This window comes from Vicia villosa, linkage group LG3 (assembly GCF_029867415.1).
Source record: "Vicia villosa cultivar HV-30 ecotype Madison, WI linkage group LG3, Vvil1.0, whole genome shotgun sequence".
NCBI classification, from domain to species: domain Eukaryota; kingdom Viridiplantae; phylum Streptophyta; class Magnoliopsida; order Fabales; family Fabaceae; genus Vicia; species Vicia villosa.
This window is the reverse complement of record NC_081182.1, coordinates 167,845,528-167,871,389: the sequence shown is the minus strand read 5'-3', so window position 1 is coordinate 167,871,389 and position 25,862 is coordinate 167,845,528. Positions and strand designations below refer to the sequence as shown.

The window sequence follows — 25,862 nt, the reverse complement described above, 5'->3', positions numbered from 1 at the left end:
TATTTGTATAATAAAATAGTTATAATTTAATTAGTTTAAGAAATTTAGCTACATAATTATCCGCTTGCCATTATAAAAAAGGGTTTAATATTTTTTTAACATTTATTTAAAAATATAAGAAATTTATGCTTAAACTATTATTTATATATTCATATTATATAGACTACTTGAAAAAAAAATTAAATAACCATATTTAAAAAAAAAATACATAAAAATCCATTTTTTAAAAATATTTACCAAAGTGTCTAAGATCTCTAGGAGTATGCGCCAAACCATTTGACACATAAGAATAAAGTTTGGGAGATTAAGCCATTCAAAATGGCGCATACATGCATGGAAGATAGGGCAAGCCAATTGAATTGACGCATACATGCATGATAGCCATTCAAAATGGCGTAAACATGGGTCTAACTTTTTTTATTTTTTTTTTCATTTTTAATTAATAATTGGGGATCCATTTGGACTACCGCAACTAGATATTGCAATATGGATTGAAATTAATAAACTTCGAAATAATTTTTTTTTATTAATTAATAAAAAAAATTATTTCTGGAATTATTAAATTTCAATCATTGTTGCAATAGCTGGTTCCGGTAATCCAAATAAGCCCCCAATTATTACTTAAAAAACAATGAAAAAAAAAAGGGAAAGTCCATGTTTACGCCATTTTGAATGGCTAGCATACATGCCCTATCTCCCATGTATGTATGCACCATTTTGAATGGCTTAATCTCCCAAACTTTATTCTTATGCGTCAAATGGTTTGGCGCATACTCCTAAGGGATCTGTTAAACCTAGACACTTTAATAAATATTTTTAAAAAATAATTTTTTATATATTTTTTATTTAATTATGGTTATTTAAAATTTTTTTCCGACTATTTATATAGATCCTTATTATAAAATATAATAACTTAAAAATTCTGAAGTTCCAATGTTGTGGTTGTGATATAAGGCAAAAGGTATTGTCTGCATCAAATTGGTAGGTGTATTGAATTGAAAATATACCAAATGATCTTTAGAAACAACTCAATATGAGTAGGGTTCTTAACTAGTTAGTGATTCATGAAAAATACTTTAAGAGGGCCATTGATGTTTTCATTTAAAAAAACAGCCAATTTGAATAGTTAAATAATTAAATGGCAGACATGACAAATCACATAGTCACAATAGGTAGCTAGCATTATAAGGGTATTGTAGGAATCATGAATTGTGCAAAAGAGAGAGTATTAAATCATGCATGTGAGGCCACTAATTAGATATAGATAGATAGTTGGCCTTAAAATATGTCTAAGCTCTGTCGGGGATAGATGAGAGTGAATGTCGTCCTTGTTTGTCTTGCTCATTTTCTCACTTTCTTTAGTTAATTTGGCTAATATTCTACAATATGCAAGCTCATTAAAAGCATCAAAATCTCTTTTTGAGTGAAGCTCTACCACCTCCACTATTTCTATATGTATCATGAGATACAGAATAATGGCAACCACGATTGATTCCATTGTTAAAGCGTTTTTGAAAAAATAAAATCTATTTATCATCTTTTAAAACTGTTTTAAGTTTTCTTTTGGGATCATTTACAAATTCGTGATGATTTAGTTTTAGTTGTGACAAAACAAATAAAAGACTTATTTTAATTAGGCTTAAATTGTTTTTTTTCCTTGTAAGTTAGTGTGATTTTTATTTACGTTCCTGTTTTTTTTTTTGGATAAAGTCCTTAAATATTGAATTTTATTTGGATTTAGTCCCTAAAACTAAAATCCGCCGGAAAATCTGCAGGTTTTCTACAAATTTTTTTGCGAAATTTAACTTTAAGGACTAAAATAAAAAAGATTTTAACATTGAGGGATCATTCCCACAAAAAAAATACAGGGACGAAAATAAAAAACAGGCTACCTTACAGAGACCAACCGACTATTTAAGCCCTTTTAATTATTATAGTTTTATTTTTTAGTCACACCGTTTTTATACGTGTCAAATTTTTATTGAAAAATAGTACCAAACATAATTAAAGAACTTTGTTTAATTTTATATACTTTGGGACCATGATGTCCCGTGAGTGGTTACTCCTTAGTTGAAATATATGAGCATATAAAAAAGTTAGTAAAATAAGGCTGCTCAATATACCACATGAATCATGATCTTTCCATGTTTTTCCCTATTTCTTAACCAAAAAAACCAGTTCACAAATTCACACACTAGGGTTAGGGTTAGTCAATAGCAATAACACACTCCTTTGTATATATATAGCTAGAACCATCGCTATAAGAATATAACCATCAAGTATAGGGTATTTTGAAAGGATGAAGAAGAGACAAATTGTGGCTAAGACTTCATCTTCAATTACAAGAAATATTCGATACGGTGAGTGCCAGAAGAATCATGCAGCAAATATTGGAGGGTATGCTGTGGATGGTTGCAGGGAGTTCATGGCTAGCACAGGAGAAGAAGGAACATGTGGGGCTCTTACATGTGCTGCTTGTGGTTGTCACAGGAACTTTCATAGAAGGGAAGTGCAAACTGAAGTTGTTTGTGAGTACTCTCCACCTAATTCTGGTCGATGATATCATCGATATCTCGATGAAACTTCATACCTCTATTTTCATCCATATTTTTGCAGATCCGTGTAATCTTGCACAGATCCGTGCAATCTTACACGAATTCGTGCAAAGATCGTTTACAAGAAAGGTTAAATTATACCAATAGAGTGCAAAATTGTGTATCAAATTAACTCAATGATTTTATCTTTGTACAAAATTTTCAAACTTCAGGGTTTGTGATTATATTACCTACTTTAGGTTTTCTTTTTTTTTTTCCCTTTCATTTTTTTTCCTTCTGGTCAGCAAGATGTGTTTTGTTTCCCCTTTGATACTGTAATATAAATTTATTGATCTGATGTGTTTAATTTCTCTATTTCTTTTGTTAATTACTGCTTTAGATCTTAATAAAATATATTTAGGCTTCTAATTTTGCTGTTGCATAAAATATATAATCAAATTAATAATATTTAGGCTTTGCATACATTTTCTTTAAAAAATATAAAAAATGTATAAAGAAGAATTGAGTATTTTAGATATATATATATATAGAAAGGTTTAGATTAAGAGTTATTTGGTATCAATATATATTTTTCTATATCTTAAATAAAATATAAAAGGCTTAACTGGAGTGCTAAAAATCAAGAGCGCCACAAATGAATATATAAAAATGCATATTAATTTACTACTGTGTAATTGTATGAAATTTTGAATGCAATAAATTTAGGTTAAGAAGAAGAAAGGTGAGAAAAAGCTCCAAAGTATAAAAGACCACTAACAATGGAGTATTCTCTAGAGCTTATTTGTTTCATCATCCTTTTCAAGTCGGGGACACTAATCAAGTCTGAACGCTCAAATTAATTTGTTAGTTCATAAAAAAAATAAGGTATTAGTAATATAGATGAGAAAATTGTAGATTATGCTGACGAATTCAAATGGATGCTAACCACGTATTTTTTATTATTGTCTTTTCTTCAAAACAAGAAAACATATTAGTGTATATGTGATGAAAAAATATTATCTATGTACCAATTATGTACTATTCAACTATTATAAATCCTTAGAGCCCACTTGTGTTCAATCATATAGATGATATGTCTAAGAACATTGCCATTCATTTATACCTTTTTATACTCCTTCAATCTTTATATATAGGTTCTTTTTCCAACATGTATATTAAGAAAGATGATATTAGTTAATATTTTAACTTTTATATGATTACTATTTATTATTTAGATATATAGGTATGGAATAAATAAGTGTTTTAAAATCTTCATTCTCAAATTGATTGGGTGAGAGAAAAGATGAGTATTTTACCTAGTATAAAAAATACTTGTTAAATCGGTTAAAAATGACTTCTTAAGTTGATAAGGATGTTCTATCAACTAAGAAGATTGTTGTTAGGACAAGGGTCATCACACATCTATAATCCTTGTTAATGATTAAAGAATTACTTATTATTGAAGGATAGAAAAACACTTAAAAAGGGGGGGTTTGAATAAGTGTAGCTTTAAAACTTGTAAGATAAAAACAAGTTGAGCAATTATTTTTATCTTGGTTCGTTGTTAACTAAACTACTCCAGTCCACCCCTCTGGAGTGATTTACCTCACCCGAGGATTTAATCCACTAATCACACAAGATTACAATGGTTTTCCACTTAGACAACTTCTAAGTCTTCTAGAGTATACTGATCACAACCTAATCACTCTAAGAACAAACTGCTTAGATACCCTCTAAGACTTTCTAGAGTATTCTGATCACAACCTGATCACTCTAGTTCTTACAACTTAATGTAAACAAATTCTTTTAAGAGTTACAATGCTTCTGAAAAAGCTATTATCAAAACTGTGATTTTCTCTTAAGTTTAAGCTTAATCTCACTAATATATTACAACAACAATGTAGTGAGGTTGAAGATGAACTTTGAGAGCTTTTGAATTTGACAGCATTTCTGTAAGTTTGCGCAAGTGTTGTATTCAGCTTCTCATCAGAACTTCAATTTATAGGCGTTTGAGAAGATGACCGTTGGGAGCATTTAATGTTTTGCGTAATCCGTACAGCATTGCATTTAATGTTTCATTCCTTTGTCAACTACCTCGAGCCTTGCTTTCGCTGTGTCCACTGACGTTGCCTTTAATAGCTTCTAACGTTCCTTTTGTCAGTCAGCGTAGCCTGCCATCTTGTACTTGCTTATGATCTGATGTTTGTGTAAACAACATTTGAATATCACCAGAGTCAAACTGCTTGGTGCAGAGCATCTTCTTGTCTTCTGACCTTGAAGTGCTTCTTAGCGTGATACCATGAGAACTTCAGTGCTTCTGCTTCTGATCTCAAGTTCTTCTGATGCTTCCATAGACCATGTTCTGATTCTGCTTGACCATCTTCTGATGTCTTGCCAGACCATGTTCTGATGTTGCATGCTGAACCTTCTGAGTCAGTGCTTCTTGCGCTGATTTTGTGCATACTCTTTATGTAATTCCTGAAATGGAAATTGCGTAGTATTAGAGTACCACATTATCTCATACAAAATTCATATACATTGTTATCATCAAAACTAAGAATATTGATTAGAACAAATCTTGTTCTAACAATCTCCCCCTTTTTGATGATGACAAAAACATATATAAATAATATGAATTTGCAATCAGAATATCAGACGGCTAAAGACAATTACACAGTTATAGCATAAGCATATAAACATAGTGTGTGAATATGTCTCCCCTTGAGATTAACAATCTCCCCCTGAAATAAATACTGGAAGAAATTTATAAATAAAGGACTTCCCTTAGTATTTTCCATTTCAGTTGAGACGATCACATATGCTTAGATCTTCAGAACATTCATAGCTTCTGCTTCTTGCTTCCATAGGACAGCTTCAGAGCTTTGAATGTCTTCTTGAATCATTGCATGCTAGATTGTATCAGAACATTGTTGAATGTACCAGAGCATCATCAGCGCATCTCTACATCCTGAAATGTTACAGAACAAACTAAATGACAAAAGTCATAGCATGAATGAATCAGAACATAAAATATGTATCAGAACATATAATATGTATTAGAGCATAAACGATAATGTTTCAGTGCATATTTAGAACAAAAAACATGCATCAGAACATATAAGGAAAAAGAATGTGTTAGAGCATATTCTATCATCAGAATATCATAACATTCTTCCTTCTTGCTTCTGATCTTGAAGCTTCACAGCACTCAGCTTGCTTCAATATCCATGAGCTTGTTTCCATACAGAATTGCTTTTCCCCATGTCTTTGCTTCTCATGTTGAGCTTTTAAGAATATCTTCAATTCCTGCAAAACACTCAAAGACATAGAACTTGCAAGTTCAATTAGAAATATGGAGACTTACTCCCAGCAACTGATAATATAATCAGATCATTTATCACAGTTTCTCCCCCTTTTTGTCATAACATCAAAAACACAAAAGATTCAGATGAAAAACAAACAATATGAGAGAAAAGAGGATAATTTTCATTGATTGCAACAGAGAATTATCAGAAGGTACAAAGGAGATGCATAGAAGACAAATGCAAGAAACAAAGAAACAACTAAGACACAAAAGACTAAGACGACCCTAGCTTAGACATAATCTTGGCTAGCATGTCATGAATCCCAGCATTGCTCTCAGTCTGCTTCTCCATGAATGAGCGGAACTCAGCATTGATGTCATCTTGCTTGTCTATACGAGAAGCTAGCTCTGCTTGATTCTTCTGAATAACCTCTAGAGTCTTCACCAGAAGAGAGGGTTCACCAGAAGAAGCTTCACAACTTCTGTCCAGAGGGACAACATTCTCAACTGCAGCTTCCATTGTGAGATCATCAACTTGATTTTCCTCAGCAGGAATATCTCCAAGAGGATGAATCTCAGCATCAGCTTCTTCCCTAGAAGCATCTTCTTCATATTTTGGAGCAGGAAGATCAGAATCTCCATTCTCAAGAGCTTGAAGAATGGCAGCAAGATTCCTTGGAGCAGAAGGACCTTCAACTTCTGGCGGGTCAACAACTTCTGGAATGACCATATTGGGGTCCTCCTCAGAAGGATTCTCCCTCATAAAGTCAAACAGTGACTTGAAGTCTCCAGTCAGAACTGGATACTTAGGTCTCCAAACCACAATATCCCTATAGAGGTTGGCTTCCATATCCGCAGAAACTCGTGCTTCTACAAGTTCGTCAATGAATTCCTTTTCTTCAAAACAATATCTACCTCCAAGACGACTGAACCAGAAGTCTTCATAATGCCTCAGAATTGCACAAGGTCGTGGAGCCAGTTCTACACAAATTTCCTGAAGTTCTTCAAAATAAGCATCTGCTTTTCTTCGGAAGATTCTCCAGAATTTTCGCATAGCAACATCATTTAATCCAGCATGATGAGCTATTCTGAGAGTATCAAAGACTCTTCTGACATTCCTCTTTACCATTTCATAAATTACACCAATAGGGTATGCTCGGCGGGATTTGATTTTGGTTATAGGAGAGTCTGGTTTCAGAACAAGGTAGGGTTGAGGTTCTCTATCAAGGCGAAAGGATGATTCTGCTTCATTCTCAGAATCTAACACTACCAGCTCAGCTTCAGGACGAGGCTTGGGTGTGTAATTACAGTCACGGAGCAATTGCTCATGTGATGTAGAGTCTAGAAGGTTAGATACAGAAGGATTATTTTGAGAGGTGGAAGGAATGGGTTCATAGTTTGCATGAGGTGGAGGTTGAGAAGTGGATATATTTGTGTGAGGTGGAAAGAGAGTTTGAAGGGGTTGGATATCAAGAACAGGGGTTCAAGGGTCTGGTCAGAAGCAATGTTGGTTGTGGATGGAGATGGAGGAATGGGAACATTTGTGATGGGTGAATGAGGAGGGGTAAGAGCATTGGTTAAATGAGAAGAAGGAGTTGTGAGAACATGGATGTTTATGGGTGATTCTGATGGGGCTTTTTCTGGTTGATTTTCTGGTTCAGGAGTTTGAGCAACATTTATTGGTGCAACTTCTGAACTTAAAGCAGGAACAAAAACAGGTTCAGAGAGATGTATACCTTTAGACACATTCTGAATTGCTTCAAACACAGCCTTAAGCTTCCTCTGCTTCTTATTCTTCTGCTCTTCCACAATCTTTGCCTTCCCAAGAGAAATTTCTCTTCTTCTGGAAGATTCCATTCTCTCCTTCTCATTATCAACAGCCTTCTAACCTTCAACTTCTTGAGTTGTTGGTCCTTGAACAATTTCTTCTTGCTGGTTCACAGCTTCAGCTTGCTGATTCACAGCTTCTTAAACTTCTTCTTCTTCATCCGAGGCTTCAATGATCAATTTTCTTTTTCTTGTCTTCTTCTTTTCAACAGCCTTTCCATCTTCCACATTCTTATTTTTCATCTTTCTCTTCTTCTTCTTCTTCTTCTTCTTCTCAGCAGTCTCTTTTTCACTATTTTCATTTTCAACTAAAACTTCCTGAACTTCTTCAGCAACAACTTCTTCTTGAGCAGATTTCTCAACAACAACAGTAGCAGCAGCTATACTTTGGACTACCTTCTCCTGGTTAACAGAAGGATGATCAAATTTCGCTTTGTCCTTCTTTCCTTCTTGACAACAGCTTCTGGTGCAGCTTCTGAGACAGCTTCCGAAGCAGCCGACCTGGAAGTAGAAACTTTCTTGCGACCACCTTTAACAGAAGCTTCTTTGTCTTTTTCTTCCTTGAGTGAGTTCAGATATCTAGTTCTGACTTCTGGCAGCTCACTTCTGAAGAAGGATTCAAAGTCAGCAAGAACAGGATCTCTTCTGTTTCTTGCTCCAGGAAGAGGTTGAGGGGTTAGTTTGATAGCTTCAATAACTCTCATCTTTCTCAAGGTGAGAGAATTCAAGTAGCTTCCAGTATCAACAACAAGATCTTTGATGATCCCTTGAGCTTCCAAGTCCTCAACAATCTTGGAATGAACCAGAAGGTTTGTAATAATTCTTCCCAAAGGAATAATAGTACCCTTCTTTATTCTGAAGGCGTTTCTGGAATCCCTTACAGCAGTCCACATGTGGTTGAAGATTATTTAGATAACATCAACCTTTTTCTGAGTGGCAATGCAATACAAAATGTATTGCTGCTCTTTATTGACAAAGTCTGCAGAATGGGTTGATTTCCTGTGATAGAAACACCTAGAAGAATCTTGGTCCAGATTTTGTAGAGATCCTTCATGTCCTTGACACGCTTTGTTTTCTCAACATCTGTATACAGAGTAGCCAAAACCTCTTCCCAATCAGCCCTTCGATCAACTTCATGAACACCTTCAGGGTTTCTTAGGTCAAACATCATTCTCAGAATGTTTTCAGTGACAACAACAAATTTGCCATGAACAAATGACAGGATTGATTTAGGGGCAACCACAGCGTGCACCCAAAATTCCTTTACTAGTTCTGGGTAAACAGGTCCACAGAACTCAGCAAACAACGAAGTCCATCCTTGAAATATGATATCTTCTTTAAGGTGAAACTCATGTTCTTCAAGACTATCAAAGTCTACCATAAGTTCATAGATAACTTCCAACTCCTTTTTGGGAATAGAGCAAGAGATAACCGAAACAATTTGTTGATCTTCTTCTTGAAGATGAAGAGGAACTAGCACTGAGAGACGATGAAGCAGCCATTGAAACAATACTGAGATTACTCGAAACTTTTCTGGGTTTGCGCTTAGGGTTTGAGAAAAGTCCAAAGAGGTTGCAAAAATGAATGCAAGAAGAGAGAGAGAGAGAGAGAATGAGAGCGAAAAAGATAAACGTTATGATTTGAAATGTATTTATAGAGGCGGATTTGAAAAAGAATACAATTAATTTATGAGAATGAACAGTTACATAATCAATTGAAATCAAATGCATTAAATGATGAGTGACATTAGGTGAGAGAACGTGGTAATTGAAATGATTTAACACAGTTAGTTACCTAGGGCGGCGTCCCATCAGATTCACTCACGCTTTTACCAACCGTACAGACACGTGTTCATCATCAGAAAACACTTGACGACAGCTGTGTTGCATTGTATTTGCAAATAGAACTTTTCATCTTCTGATTCTGATCACTGATTCTGACAACTATTCTTTAGAAATGATCTAGTTCTGATAGGATCATCTTTCTTTCCAAGAATCACATCTTCTGAGTGAGCTGAGGTGAGTCTAGAAGATCTTCTGACTGTTGTCTCTTCAGAGATTCTGAGATTTTCCAAAGATGCAGCAACTTGATCTTCTGATCCTTTGCTTCTGAGACTTTCAGCTTCTGAAACTTTGCTTCTTGGTTCTTCAGCTTCTGATATATCAATATCTATATCTGCAAAATTCTCAAACTGCTTTGGCTTTTCAAGACCAAGCTTATCATCAAATCTGATATTGATTGATTCCTCTACAACCAATGTTTCAGTATTGTATACTCTATAGCCTTTAGAGCGTTCAGAATATCTAAGAAGGAAACATTTTTGTGCCTTTGAATCAAACTTACCAAGATGATCTTTAGTATTCAGAATAAAACAAACACATCCAAAAGGATGAAAATATGACATGTTTGGCTTTCTGTTCTTCCACAATTCATAAGGAGTCTTATTTAGAATAGGTCTTATAGAGATTCTATTCTGAATATAACATGCAGTGTTTATTGCTTCTGCCTAGAAGTGCTTAGTCATATTGGTTTCATTGATCATGGTTCTGGCCATTTCTTGTAGAGTCTTATTCTTCCACTCTACAACTCCATTTTGCTGTGGAGTTCTAGGGCAAGAGAAATCATGGGCAATACCATTTTCTTTGAAGAACTCCTCAAAGAATCTGTTCTCAAATTCATCACCATGATCACTTCTGACCTTTATGATTTTGCACTCCTTCTCAGATTGAATCTGATTGCAGAATTCAAAGAACACTGAATGAGACTCATCCTTGTGTTTTAAGAACTTTACCCATGTCCAGCGGCTATAATCATCTACGATGACTAATCCATATTTCTTCCCTCTGACAGATGCTGTTTTGACTGGGCCAAATAGATCAATGTGCAGAAGTTCTAACGACCTAGAGGAAGAGACAACATTCTTAGATTTGAATGCAGGTTTGGAGAACTTGCCCTTCTGACATGCTTCATAAAGAGCATCTGATTTGTATTCCAGATTTGGGAGTCCTCTGACCAGATTTAGTTTGTTAATCTGAGAAATCTTTCTCAAACTAGCATGTCCTAATCTTCTGTGCCAGACTCATTGCTCTTCAGAAACAGACATAAGGCAAGTCACCTTCTGCTTCTCAAGATCAGAAAGATCAATCTTATAAATGTTGTTCTTTCTCTTGCCTGTAAATAGGATTGAGCCATCCTTCTGACTTACAGCCTTGCAAGACTTTTGATTGAAGATTATATCATAACCATTGTCACTTAATTGACTTATAGACAATAAGTTATGCGTTAATCCTTCTATAAGAAGTACATTAGTCATGGAGGGAGAGTTACCAATGCTTATGGTTCCAGAGCCAATAATCTTGCCCTTCGGATCTCCTCCAAACTTGACTTCTCCACCAGACTTAAGCACCAGGTCTTGGAACATAGACCTTCTTCCTGTCATGTGTCGCGAGCACCCAGAGTTCAGGTACCATGACATTTTGTGCTTTGTCTTCTTTGCTGCCAAGGATATCTGCAACAGAAATTATCTTCTCCTTAGGTACCCACAATTTCTTGGGTCCTTTCTTGTTAGTTTTCCTCAAGTTCTGATTGAACTTGGGTTTAGCATAATAATTAACAGGAGGAACAACATGATATTTTTTAGGTTTGGCAGCATGATATTTTCTAGGTTGTGTCACATGCTTCTTAGTGTGTGTAGTGTTAAAGCTTTTGGCATGTGAAGAGAGCCTAATATCATGTGAGTGGCCATATTTGAACTGATCATACAATGGCTTGTTTTTGATTTTCAAATCATCTATAGGTTCAATTTTATGTGGGGTATCACCCTCATAGCCAACGCCAATCCTTTTGTTTCCAGAAACTCCATATATCATAGAAGCAAGATGACTTCTGCCAATACTTCTAGATAGAAACTTTCTGAAGCTCGAGTCATATTCTTTCAAAATATGATTGAGGCTAGGAATGGATTTTTCTGATTCAGAAGGAGATCCAATGTCTTTGGATAATTTTAAAACTTTTTCCTTCAGTTCAGAATTTTCCACTTCCAGCTTCTTAGTTTCAGATTCAAATAGCTTTTTCAGCTTTTTGTATTTGAACTAACTCTTCTCTAGATAGTTCAGAAAATACCTCTTCAGAATCTGATTCTGATGTAGATTCTGATCCATCATCCACTGTGGCCATCAGTGCAAGGTTTGCCTGCTCGCCTTCAGAGTCTGATTCTGATTCTGATTTTGAATCATCCCATGTTGCCATAAGACCTTTCTTCTTATGAAACTTCTTCTTGGGATTCTCCTTCTGAAGTTTTGGACATTCATTCTTGAAGTATCCATGCTCATTGCACTCATAACAGATGACCTTCTTCTTGTCAGATCTTCTGCCTCCAAAAGATTCTCCTCTTTCAGGCTTCTTTGAACTTCTGAAGTTCTTGAACTTCCTTTGCTTGCTCTTCCAGAGTTGGTTTACCCTTCTTGAGATCATGGACAATTCATCTTCATCTTCTTCTGATTCTGATTCTTCTGAATCTTCTTTTTCAGCCTGAAAAGCGTTAGTGCATTTTTTATAACTAGATTTTAATGCAATGGACTTACCTTTCTTCTAAGGTTCATTTGCATCCAGCTCTATCTCATGGCTTCTTAAGGCACTGATTAGCTCTTCCAAAGAGACTTCATTCATATTCTTTGCTATCTTGAATGCAGTCACCATTGGACCCCATCTTCTGGGCAAGCTTTTGATGATCTTCTTTACATGATCAGCCTTATTGTAGTCTTTGTCCAAAACTTTTAATCCAGCAGTTAGCATTTGAAATCTTGAGAACATCTTCTCAATATTTTCATCATCCTCCATCTTGAAGGCTTCATATTTCTGGATTAAGGCAAGAGCTTTGGTCTCCTTGACTTGAGCATTTCCTTCATGGGTAATTTTCAATGACTCATATATATCATAGGCAGTTTTCCTGGTAGATATCTTCTCATACTCAGCATGAGAGATTGCATTCAGCAAAACAGTCCTACATTTATGATGATTTTTGAATAGCTTCTTTTGATCATCATTCATCTCTTGTCTTGTGAGCTTTACACCACTAGCTTTTACTGGATGTTTGTAACCATCCATCAGAAGATCCCATAAGTCACCATCTAGACCAAGGAAGTAACTTTCAAGTTTATCTTTCCAGTAATCAAAGTTTTCACCATGAAATACTGGTGGTCTAGTATAACCATTGTTACCATTTCCATTATGTTGCTCAGCAGAGCCAAATGTAGATGTATGAGTTGGATCTTCACCAACCATCTTGTACTGAAGCGTTTTTCTCTTCCTGAATCTTTTCTAAACACGGTTAAGTGCTTGCACCTTAGAACCGGCGCTCTGATGCCAAATGAAGGATAGAAAAACACTTAGAATGGGGGGATTTGAATAAGTGTAGCTTTAAAACTTGTAAGATAAAAATAATTTGCACAATGATTTTTATCCTGGTTCGTTGTTAACTAAACTAATCCAGTCCACCCCCTTGGAGTGATTTACCTCACCTGAGGATTTAATCCACTAATCACACAAGATTATAATGGTTTTCCACTTAGACAACTTCTAAGTCTTATAAAGTATACTGATCATAACCTGATCACTCTAGGAACAAACTGCTTAGATACCCTCTAAGACTTTCTAGAGTATTCTGATCACAACCTGATCACTCTAGTTCTTACAACTTAATGTAAACAAATTCTTTTAAGAGTTACAATGCTTCTTAAAAAGCTATTATCAAAACTGTGATTTTCTCTTAAGTTTAAGCTTAGTCTCACTAATATATTACAACAGCAATGTAGTGAGGTTGAAGATGAAGTTTGAGAGCTTTTGAATTTGAGAGCTTAGTCTCATTATATGATTTTAGCATATTCTTAAGGAGGAATTAGGTATGATGTTTGTTTAGCTTCACTGTACGTTATGCCTCTCTATCTTGCAATTTCTCTTCTTACTTTTTAACCTTGACTTTGAAGATTAAATCTTCTACTCAACTGGGTAATTTTTTACTTATTTCTTCAGTGGATTCTCTTTATAAGCTTGTTGTTAAAAGGTAACTAGCTAGACTATCCGAGGTTATGAATAAATTTGTTTTCCATAATCAAACACCATTCTTTAAAGGGAGCTTGTATGACGAAGAAAAATAAATGAACCTATCTTATTTTTAAGGCAGACTTCGAAAAGGAAAACAATTTAGTTTTTTGGAATTTTTGGAATTATTTTTTTTATCAAGTATAGGTTTAAATTTAAGTGGAGATATTGGAAGTGTGCTTGTTTGTTTTTCGAAAATATTGCGGGTTTAGTGAATGACTTATCGACCGACAAAATCAACATCTAAGGGGGTTGAAGAAAGATAATCATCTAGCTTCATTTATCTTCTCACTTGTAGTGGAATGTCTTGGTGGTTGGTTTATAAGGATGTGGTGAAAGAAGTTTTCTTTGAGTTTTGGGTGGGCTCCTTAGATTTGGTAGTCTCTTGTCTCCAATATATGATGACACATTTATTTTGGCGGACTGATCCCTTGAGAAGTATTGGTTGATTAAGACTATCCTCTAGGTTATTAATTGACCTAAAGAGAGTATCTATCCTATGTGTAAGGGGTTGGTTGAATCAGTTTTTCATTTATAGGTTTGTTTACTAGTGTGAAAGACGTGTAGGAAAAAACGTTCTCTTAACTTGGAATTGGTATCTTGGTATTTTTTTGTCTACTCATATGTTTTCTCTACTTGACTTGAGAATCTTATTCTTTTCCGAAGTCAAAAGTGGTTTGAGAGTCTGTGACCTTGTCCTTGTGCTGGAGTGTTTTTCGATACTTTCTCTAAAGGACTATTTTATATTGATGGTGGTTTCTTTTAACTTCTACCTCAATTTTAATGCAATGTGTGTTAATTTGATCTATTTTTTATCTTTTTTATCTAGGTTGGATGTTATGTATCTTTGTCTATTTTTTTTACTTTATAATCTTTTTTGTTTTCATTATTTGTTTTTCACTGTTGTTTTTAGTGACCTTATTAAAATAAATAATATATTTTATGACAAAACTTTCAATCAACGAAAAATCAAGGTGAAAATTATAAATTTGGTTGATAACCGAGGGAAAACACGTGTGTTTTTTATTTAACCAACAAATTTTTTCTGTCAATTTATATGATGTAATAACGGTCAAGACATTGCCAACTCGTCAATTCATATGAAACATGAGGGATCCGCGTAAAACTCTTACCAATCAATATATTAGAACGTAAATACCACAGCAATTTATCTTGAAAGTAAAATGTAGAGTACTGAAATGAAAACAAACTGATAATGAAAGCATTACATGAGGAAGAAGTCATTCTCTGGAATAGATTGTAGAATTGAGAAATGTCTCAAGGTTAGTTCTTTAATGTATATTCCCTTATAATTTTAAATATTATTTTCTTTCAGAGAAAGCATGGATGTAACTTAGCAATATTAATTGTTGTTGTTACGTTTTTGTTGTTAGAAATATTAAAACTAAAAAAAAATAAACACTAACAACAACTGAATTCATGCTCTTCTAACAACATTAAACTTTTTTTTATTGAAAATAATTTAAGTAATTAATATTACAAGAAAAGAGGAACGAACCTTAATCAAAACATTTCTCTGTTTTTGCAATTCATTTTGAAAAATGAATTTATACTATCAATTTCACATTGGTGAAAAATTGAGAATTTCACCTCAGTAGAAAAATGAAGAAGAAAAGTGAGACTTTCTATTACACCATATTTTACTTCATCCGCAAAACTGAGATAAAAACACTGTTTCAATTGGGATAAAAAAACAAATTTTTAGTAGTGCTTGACTTGGTACATCTTTGTTAGTCTTATATTACTCTTGTACCAAGTGGATCCTTTATCTCCCCTTTTATATATATATATATATATATATATATATATATATATATATATATATATATATATATATATATATATATATATATATATATATATATATATATATATATATATATATATATATATATAATTAAATTCATTGCATTAATAAGATGTAGATTTTTAAAAAAAAATATTTTATTTTAAAATTTATAAAATGTTTATATTTGTAATTAAAGACAAATAAACATTTCAAATGTGTCTTATATATTATTGTAAGTAATGATGAATAGAATATTAAAATTGTAAATGACTAATGTTTAGGTTGGATATATTTTGTTATAAAAAGAAGGGTTAAGTATGATTTTTGTCCTTGTCTTTTTTTTAAGAGTGTTTTAAGGTATTCTTTAAAACACATTTGAGCAATTGGAAGTCAACATTATCCAACCTGAAGGTTCTCATTTTTTGATTGATTGATCACATGCCGATGTAGATGCAGGTAATGATTTATCCCAAATGATTTATGCCATGCATGCATGGGATACAGTATGTTTTTTAAACAAACAAATTTCTTCCTCTTCCTAAGTATAGATCCACCGCATTAACCTTTCTTTCCTTCTTGTTTCAAACATATCTATAGACTTTATAAATCAATTTGCTACCTTTATAATGACTTATGATTAATATTGAGAGTAAGTATGATAAGTTTGCATTATCCTTGATGGAATCAATGATTTAGCCTAGAGTTCTTTATGCATCATGAACGCTTCTGGAAAAGACTGGGTCAAGGTTAACAGGAAGGGGAGAAATGTTTTTTCTAGCAGCAAATGGGATATCTTTAAGAATCCCATGGAAGGAGACAGAGGCGATATCACTTCTTTTTTCATTACGGACTTTGAACATAAATGGGGAGCAAGAGATCTTTTTTTCGAGTTTAAAAATTTGGTGTGGTGGATGAGATTGTTATACCACCAAAGAAAGACTGGAGAGGAGAGAAATAGGGCTTTGTGAGGTTTGTTAAGGTTGAAGATGTTAGATTGTTGGAGGTAAAACTAGATAATCTCTGGCTAGACGGGAGGAAGTTGAAGGCCAATGTTTCTAGATTTAGAAGGAAAGATCATAAAGGTTTTAAAAATGAAGAGCCTCAGGTTCATGTTAGGCCTGGAATGACCGTGTCTAGCGGACTGATTTCGAAGGGTGAAAAGAAGTTTGATCAGGGAAATGGAGGTGGAATCAACATTGCACCTAGGAAGAAATCGTTTACCTACGCGGAATCGTTGAAACACAGTAAACTGGCTAGGGAAGTTCCTGAAATAGGGGAAGTTCCCAAGCAGAGCTCTTTGAACAAAAACATAGTAGGGGAAGTGAGCAATACAGAGGTAACACATAAAACGTTCTTCTATAGTTCTAAATCCAAAGAGACTGACCGTTTTCGAAATGCAATGGTGGGCGTATCGAAAACAACTGGGATGGCATTTGGTGTGAGCAACAGCTTGTTGGAGGAGGGAATTTTCACTGTAGTGGCAACACCTCTGGGTCCAAATCTGTGCTTATTGGAAGAGAAATCGGTGGGGGACTTAGAGCTGTTACTAAGGGATGCTGGGGATTGGAAAGATCGATGGTTTAAGGAGGTGAGGAAGTGGACGAAGAAGGACGTTGAATGCGTTAGAACGGTGTGGGTGTCTATCTACGGAGTCCCTTGTTTTGTGAGGAACAGAAGATTTTGTGAGATCCTGCTTTCCGATATTGGGGTGGTGGCTAACGGCGATGAGCTTGAAGGTAACCAGATCCGGATGGATGTAACGAATGTGATGGTGTTCACTAACCTTATCGACACGATTAACAGGAAGATTGTGGCATGTGTGGATGGGGAGAGGTATAACATACTTGTGAAGGAGGATGCGATGGTGAGGGTGGGGGACCTGGGGGAGGTTTGGTCCGACTCGGTGTCTTCATCGGAGGCAACTGTTGACTCAGAATCCGTGGCGGAGAGAGAATCGGTGGAGGCGGAGGAGGAGGTTGCAGACAGCGCGTGGGTGGGCGAAAAAGGTTCAGTTTCCCAAAGAGGTGTCAGAGGAGCAGAAAAGCCTATGTTACAGGAGTAGGGTGGTATGAAGCTCGGTGAGGGCGTTAAGGTAGCAGGCTACAAAGAGGGTGTTTCAATGTCAGAGAAGAAAGATCAGGGTGGCTCAGATAGCATTTCAAGTGAAAGTCCATCTAGGGTGGAGTGTACAGGGAAAGCTGGTTTTTCTGGGAAGGAGTGTTATGAAGTATTAGAAACGACAAAGCAGGGGAGAGAAGAAGTGAATGTCATTAACCCTAGCTTCAGAGTAGTGGGCGCTGAGGGCCCCATTTTTGTTGGGCCAAACGAATTTATGGGGGAGGCCCATAAACTTAAAATGGACTGTGACAAATGTGGCTTTACTAATAAAATAGCATTTGAAGCGGTTTTGTCTCCTAGTGCAAATTTTAATAATAATAATCCTGCTTTGAATTCGGTGGGACCCGGGATATTGGAGAAGGAAAATACATATTTGGGGGAGGGTATTTCCATGCACGTAGGAAGGGAAAAAGGCGTGGGAGAGGTACTGTCGTTCGATGATCAATGCTTTAAACTGAAAAATTCCAAGAAGGTGAGAAAGCAAATGAGGGAGATTTTCAACTTGGGTGAGAGGGTGGATAATTTCAGCTATCCTTCAAAATTGTTGTTTCCTTTTCAAGCAGAGGTTGAACAGCGGTTTGACAAAGGAGATATCCTCGAGGAGCATTCTTTTTCGAACAACTCTCTTACGCATTCGGATGTGAGGAACTGCAATGTTAGAGTGCTCAAGAGAGGTATAGGAGCTTCGTCTAAGGGGTTGTGGAAGTCTATGAACATGTTGGGGATTACAAATTCTTCAGAATTTTGTAATCCAATTAAAAAATTGGAGGAGATGGAGTTACGGGTTATCAAAGGGAAGGAGGTTTTGAAGGAGTCTACCAACGGGTTGAAATGATTATTTTTTCTCTAAACATTAGAGGGGGTGGTAAGAGGGTGAAGAGGAAGAGAATTGGTTTTAATATTCAGAGAGGAAGGGTTGATTTAGCTTTTATTCAAGAAACCAAGTTGAGGAATGTCCAACATCAATATGTTAAGGAGTTGTGCGGAGATGAGTGGGTGGAGTGGTCTCACTTAGAGGCCGAAGGGGCAGCGGGAGGTATTCTAATTATGTGGAAGAAAGATTTCTTCAATCTCATTTACAGTTTTTGCGGAGAGGGTTACTTAGGCGTTTGTGTGGAAAAGGATAACAAAAGAATATACTTCATCAACATCTATGCTTCTTGGGATCATAAGGTTAGAATGAACTCATGGAGGAAGCTAGTGGAATTGAAGAGGAGGAGTGTTGTTGGCTCTTGGTGTTTAGGAGGGGATTTCAAAATTGTTACATCTTCGGAGGAGAGAGTTGGTATTTCGAAGAAGAACTATAAAAGGGAGATGGACGATTTTAAAGAATTCATTAAAGAGATGGAGTTGGTGGATCCACCCACGATAGGAGGGAAGTTCACTTGGTGTAATAAGTGTGGTAGTGCGATGAGTAGATTGGATAGATTTCTTTTATCCTCTTCCTTCATTGATGATTGGAAGGTTGAAGGCCAAACTATAGGAGATAGAGATGTGTCGGATCACACTCCCATTTGGATTTGAGACAACAAAAGGAATTGGGGACCTAAACCTTTTAGATTCAATAATCTTTGGTTTAGTCACAAGGATTTTTTTCATTTGTGGAGAAGGAGTGGAACTCTTTGGAGGTGAAGGGTAGGGGGACTATTGTCTTGTTGAAAAATTGAAGGCTCTTAAACTCAAAATTTCTTTATGGAATAAGGAGGTGTTTGGATGGATTGATCTTAATATAGAGGAGGCGGAGAAAGAGATGCATTTTTTAGATAACAAGTTTGCTCATTTTGCAGGTAATGTTCTGGAGGAGGAGGTGGTAAAAAGATCTAAGGCGGCAACTGTGTTTTGGGACAATCTTTATAAAAAAGAAGGTTTTCTTCGCTTAAAGTCGAGACAATTGTGGCTTGCCGAAGGTGATTGCAACACGAGGTACTTTCATAATTCTCTTAAAGAGAGAAGACGGCGGAACTCTTTGTGCTCTCTTTTGTCTAGTAGAGGTGTGCTTGAGGATGTTAATGAGGTTTAAGACTTCACTTTCAATCATTTCAAGTCTTTTTTCGAGGACTCGGAGGAGGGAAGGCCGAACCTTAGTGGTTTGGATTTTAAGAAGCTTCATGTTACGGAGGGGTTGAGTTTAGAGCGTCCGTTTACGGAGTTGGAAATTAAGGAGGCCATTTGGTCGTGTGATGGAAATAAAAGTGCCGGGCCGGATGGTTATTCTTTAGATTTCTTCAAGAGGTTTTGGGGTGTGATTCGGGTTGATGTTTTGAAAATGTGCAATGACTTTTATCTTAAAGGTTCTCTTGTGAAATCTATCACCTCTTCTTTCCTTGCTTTGATCCCAAAAACCAACACTCCTCAATCTTTAGGCGAGTTTCGTACAATTTGTTTGGTGGGTAGCATCTACAAAATCATTGCGAAAATTTTAGCGTCTAGATTGAAGGAGGTCATTGGGAATTTAGTGTCTACCAACCTAGCGGCTTTTGTCCCGGGTAGGAACATGATGGATGGTGTTCTTTTGGTCAATGAAATTTTAGATTGGTCGAGGAGGAAGAAAAGAAGTTGTCTCTTGCTCAAGGTGGACTTTGAAAAGGCGTATGACTCCGTATCTTGGCAATATCTTAGAGAAACATTGATGCAGATGGGTTTTGGCTCTAGGTGGATGAGGTGGATGGATGCTTGTATTTTTAACAATCACATGTCCGTGTTGGTTAATGGTAGTGCTACTAAAGAGTTTAAGGTGCAAAAAGGATTAAGACAAGGAGATCCATTGTCCCCCTTTCTCTTTGTTCTTGCCATGGAAGGCTTGACCGCTTTAGTGAAGAAGTCGGTAGAGGTGGGGAACTTCAAACCTTTTATGTACAGGGAGAACGATAGTGTGGACATTCTCCAATTCGCGGATGACACAATTATTCTAGGTGAAGTGTCTTGTGATAAAATTTGGAATATGAAGGTGATTTTGAGAGGGTTTGAATTGGTTTCCGGGTTGAGGATTAATTTTTCCAAAAGCAACATTATAGGAGTGAATGTTGGAGAGTGGTATATGAATGCCGCCTTGACTTTTCTCTCTTGTAACAAAGGAGTGGCTCCTTTTAGATTTCTTGGAATCATGGTGGGGGATAATCCTAGAAGGAAGAAGGTGTGGTTGGAAGTGGTCAATAATATAAATAGGCGTCTTTCTTCGTGGAAGGGAAGAAACATTACAATGGGAGGTAGAGTTACGCTAATCAATTCGGTTTTGAATTCCATTCCTATATTTACACTCTCCTTTTTTAAGATTCCCGGAAATATCGCCAAAGCAATTAGGAAAATTCAAAGTGAGTTTTTATGGAGTGGCAAGCTTGAAAAAAGGAGCATTCATTGGGTTAAGTGGGAGGTGGTGTGTAGGCCTATGGCGAAGGGTGGTTTGGGGGTTAGAGATGTAAGAGAAATGAACAAAGCTCTTCTTTTGAAATGGAAGTGGAGAATCCTTCATGATAATGAAGCTATTTGGCATTGATTTTTTAAGGTGAGGTATTCTTGTCCTAAAATTAGAATTCAAGATTATGGGGGTGCTTTTCATAGAAGTGATGATTCCATTTGGTGGAAAGATATGTGTAAGAACAATTTGTTGGATGACATTATAGATAACGGTTTCTCCGGTTGTTTCAATTGTTCTTGCAAAAATGGTATGGATGTTCTTTTTTGGCTCAATAGGTGGTTGGGAGAACAACCACTTTGCATGGAATTCCCGGACTTGTATGAATTGTCAAATTGGAAGAATTGTACGGTGGCGGAGGTGTTAGTGTGGACTAGAGGTTCGTTTAGGTGGGATTTTGGAGGACTACTCTCAGCCGATTCTACTCACGGCTATTCTAACACTACCGCGGCTGCAGCCAGTCCAAACTGGCCTCGGTTTTGTGACCGCATTCGGGAATTCACTCCTAGTGAGAACGGTTGTGACACTTTCTCGTGGTCTTTAGACGAGGATAAGGATTTCACCGTTGCGAGCATTACTCACGCGATAGATAGTGCCAAATCTTTTGCATTGGATTATCATTTGATTAATTCTTTGAAAGTGATATGGGAGCTTAAACTTCCGCCCAAGATTAAGGTCTTTGCTCGGAGATTCTTTATTGATCGGCTTCCTACAAGAGATCAATTATTGAAAAGAGTTGTTGCTAATGTCTCGAGCCCGGATTGTGTGATGTGTGGTTCTTTCCTTGAATCATCTTCCCATCTTTTTTTTCAATTGCCAAGAGGCGAAAACAATTTGGAAACACGTTTTTATTTGACTCGGAATTTCGGAGGAGATTAATGAGGAGGAGATGCTTTGTTTTGATGTTATTCAAGAAAAGGTGAAATGTTGCAAGCGAAGAATTTTAATCAATTTTGTTTGGGTAGCTACTATTTGGAGCCTTTGCCTTATGAGGAATGCCATTATCTTTAAGGGGGAGGTGTTTTGTTTTGATGTAATTTGTTCTAACATTGTATTTCTTTCTTGGAGATGGATGTATTGTGGATATACTAAGTTTAGACCAACCTATTATGAATGGTTTAAACTTCCTTTATCCGACATATGCAATCTATAGTGCCTGGTGTTTTTTTGTAAGGGTTGCACCCCTAGTGCGAGCTTTTCAATCAATTGCTTATTAAAAAAAAAGATTTTTGTCCTTGTAAATATCTTAAACTTCTTTTTTAGTCTCTATAAAAAATAACATCTTTTACTCGTTACAAATCTTTTATACATTCAGTTTTAGTCCCTGCTATTTTGTAAAATTTTAAAAACTGTTTAAAATTACCCTTAGAATATTATAAAATATTTTTTTACCGAGTTATAGAAATTTTAAAATGAGAATTATTAAATATGGATTTTTTAAATTTTAAAATATAATGATAAAATTAATGCAAATCTTAACTTAGAAATCAAATTTTGAGTTTATTTTTTTTGAGAATTTTTTTATAACGTTTTAAACATGCCTGGAAAATAATCATTTAAGAATATACATCGATTTAACAGCGAGGATTAAAACTACGTGTATAATTTTGTGGGGACCAAAACGTCACTACGCCAAATTTGAGTTTTGCCAGCACAGCTACGAAAGCGCTTTTAGGAAAAAGCGCTACTATAGGTTTCGCTAAAAATAAATCTAAAAAAGAAGGAAAAAAAGCGCTGCTGTAGGGAAACATTAGAAAGCGCTTAAAAAAAGCGCTGGTAAAGGTCCCCTTGCAAAAGCGCTTATGAAAAAGCGCTGGTAAAGGCCTCCCATTTCAAAGCGCTTTTAAAAAGCGCCGGTAAAGGCCCCCCATTACAAAGCGCTTTTGCTGAAAGCGCTGTCTTAGGCTATGTATTTTTAAAAAATAAAACAAAACACCCCAAAGCCCTAATTCATTTTCACGATTTTCTTTTTCCCCTACAGTACGAGCTCTCCCCTCTCCACTTCTCAACTCTCTCGTCTTCTCCTCTCAAACCGCTGCACCTCTCTCATCTCATAAAACCCAAAAAAACCTAACCAATTTCAATTTCATTACTATGTAGCGTTCATCTCTCTGTAACAACTCTTTCTCTCTCTTCAATTTCAATTTTCTGTAATTTCTGTAACCTAACCTAATTTTGAACTTTTCTCCGACTGTCTATATCACCACTCTCACATTTCTTCATAGATCACTACAACACTTTTTTCACACTCTTTCTGGAGCCGCGATTCTTTACATCCATAGCCACCGTAAAACTCGAATCTTTCTCCCTTATTCGCTCTTCCCAACACCCACCTATAGTCGCTTCCTCCCTGTCTTTCCGCCCGATCACTGCTAGTTTTCCTCCCTACACCGGCCTCAAGCAACGACCACTCGATGTCACTAGTTTGCAGAGTCAGTTCGCTTCGAGAGTCGGTCCTCGCGGCGGAAGAGTCATGTGCGAGGCTCGAGATACTGTTGCTGTTGAAGGTTAGGTTTTAGATCTGTTAATTTGTTGTGATTGATCATCTTGTGTGATTCTATGTGATTGTCAGTTAGGGTTTTTGAAATTTGTTATTTATTTTTGCTTTGTTGGTTAATTTGTTGCTTGGTTCTGTCTGGGTTTTGTGATGTTTTTGTGATGTTTTAGCCCTATAAAACCAGAACTTTCGTCTAGTTGGGGTTAGAATGCATATATCTAAGTAATGGGATCGTCACATTGGAACTCCCTGTGTATTTTTCTCGTTTTTGTTTCGTTTATCATCAGCTGGTTGGCAGGTTTTGCAATTCAGGATTTTTGTATCACTGAAAAATTGTAATGAAAGTAGTAACTATCTTTTGCTTTATACATCTATGTAAATCTCTTCCCAAAATCTGATGGCAAAACAACTCATCCTTGATGTCGTAGTTTTATATCACTTTATTAAAAGTATGTTGTGTCCTCTTTTGATCAATCTCATATCATAGACTCATATCACTTGTTAAATTGATTCACTTAGTGTTCTGTTTCGGGGGTGGGGAAGATGGTTGGTAAACACACTTGAATCATTTAGTAAACAGAGACAAGGGAAAACTATAACAGGAGGTAAAAGAGATTGTTTTTCAAACGAACATCCCTTTATGATGTCAAAGTTTTGTGCGTGGAACTGATACATGTTAATTTTGAAGCTTTATGGCTACATGTGATGCATTAATCACCATTAATGTAACACTTTATTTTGATGATTCTTTCGGAATTAAGTTTCTTGATTTGTATTTGTATGTGCGTCTTATGAACAACTGTATGATTGTTCAGATATGCAAAATATACAATCACATCTCTGGAGAAAATGTACAAACCCAAACTTTTTGTGGAGCTTGATATTGGGATAAAAGATGGTATTAAAAGAAAAGAGAGGCCGACTGATAAAGGTGTAGCTTTGCTTGTTAAAACACAATATATTTCTTATCTTAGGATTTATAGATAGAGCTGTAATGTAGTGTTACACTTTCTCTTTTAGCACTCAGTGATTGGCTTGGTATCACACGATAATCTTGAAGCAAAAGCATCGTCATTGTTATGTTCTAGTACTAATGATTCTATTGACTTACCTCCTGGGTTTGAAAGTAGTCATTTCCTAAACAAATCCAAGGTTGAATTCTCCCACATGCCAAAGATAAAATGGGAATGCCCTCAACCGGTAACTCTCTACTGCATGCTATTTAGTCTCTTTGACTCTTTGTTATTAATATCATATTTCACATTGTAATTTTTTTGTCAATATATATGTTTCATAACTTATAAAGATATTATTATAGTCCTTGACTTAAAAAACAAGCTAAGGAGTTGAGAGAGAGGAAGGGAGGTCGTAATCTTTTGGAAAATCTTAACAAAAGGTTTGTAAATTTTAACTTGTTTATCCCAAGTTAATTTTTGACAGATTGATTACTTAGTAGAAGTAACTAACATTGTTTAATTATTATTGTATTATCTCTTTTAGGGAAAGACAAATTAGGGAAATCGAAGCATCATTTGAAGTAGCCAAGTCACGCCCTGTTCACGCAACTAAAAAAGATTTGTATCCTGTTGAGTTCATGCCATTGGTGCATGATTTGAAAGGTATCGCTCCATATTATATATCCTTGATTATTCAAATTATTACTTACCTTGGTGTGTTCTATTTCTATTGATTAGCGTTTTGTTTTTACTTTGTAGTATGAAAAGCCTGATCTGTTGATTCTATATAAGATGCAAACTGCTTCACAACATTCATATATTTGTTTATATTAATTAAGTTGTCTTCTATTGTCTTGCTTCGCAGGTATGATTATCAGTTTGTTGTTGCTGCATTTGATAATGCTCCAACAGCTGATTAATAAATGTACAGGAAGATAAATTAGAAGTTGATTTGTGCATTGTTGGAAAGTCAATTATGGCCATCGAGGAGTCACGTTCGGCGGAGAGAACTAGTTTTCTTAGGGAGCAAATCATATATATATATATATATATATATATATATATATATATATATATATATATATATATATATATATATATATATATATATATATATATATATATATATATATATATATATATATATATATATATATATATATATATATATATATATATATATATATATTTGTATTGTATTGTATTTTGTGTTTTGAGAATTTGATTGTAAACTTAGCTTCTAGTGTACTTAAAAAATTAGTGATGTTTTATTTGTATTTGGATAATAAATATATGCAATACTAA

The 25,862-nt window shown here is 35.5% G+C and overlaps 2 protein-coding genes and 1 long non-coding RNA gene across 3 annotated transcripts; all 3 read left to right on the top strand.

Annotated features, from left to right (window-relative positions):
* The first annotated feature begins 2,057 nt into the window (after positions 1 to 2,057).
* Positions 2,058 to 4,338, top strand: LOC131656896 (mini zinc finger protein 3-like). Its single transcript, XM_058926457.1, has one exon. The coding sequence runs from the start codon at positions 2,300 to 2,302 to the stop codon at positions 2,558 to 2,560; it is 261 nt and encodes an 86-aa protein (XP_058782440.1). The 5' UTR covers positions 2,058 to 2,299; the 3' UTR covers positions 2,561 to 4,338.
* Positions 4,339 to 18,523: 14,185 nt separating this feature from the next.
* On the top strand, positions 18,524 to 21,983 carry LOC131659337 (uncharacterized). Its single transcript, XM_058928544.1, has 4 exons — positions 18,524 to 19,156; positions 19,362 to 19,599; positions 19,714 to 21,107; positions 21,195 to 21,983. Exons 1-4 carry the CDS (start codon positions 18,524 to 18,526, stop codon positions 21,981 to 21,983), a joined length of 3,054 nt encoding a protein of 1,017 aa, XP_058784527.1.
* Positions 21,984 to 23,185: 1,202 nt separating this feature from the next.
* Positions 23,186 to 25,291, top strand: LOC131656895 (uncharacterized). Its single transcript, XR_009300364.1, has 4 exons — positions 23,186 to 23,611; positions 24,417 to 24,532; positions 24,622 to 24,997; positions 25,102 to 25,291. It is a non-coding gene; the product is annotated as an uncharacterized LOC131656895 (long non-coding RNA).
* Positions 25,292 to 25,862: the final 571 nt, after the last annotated feature.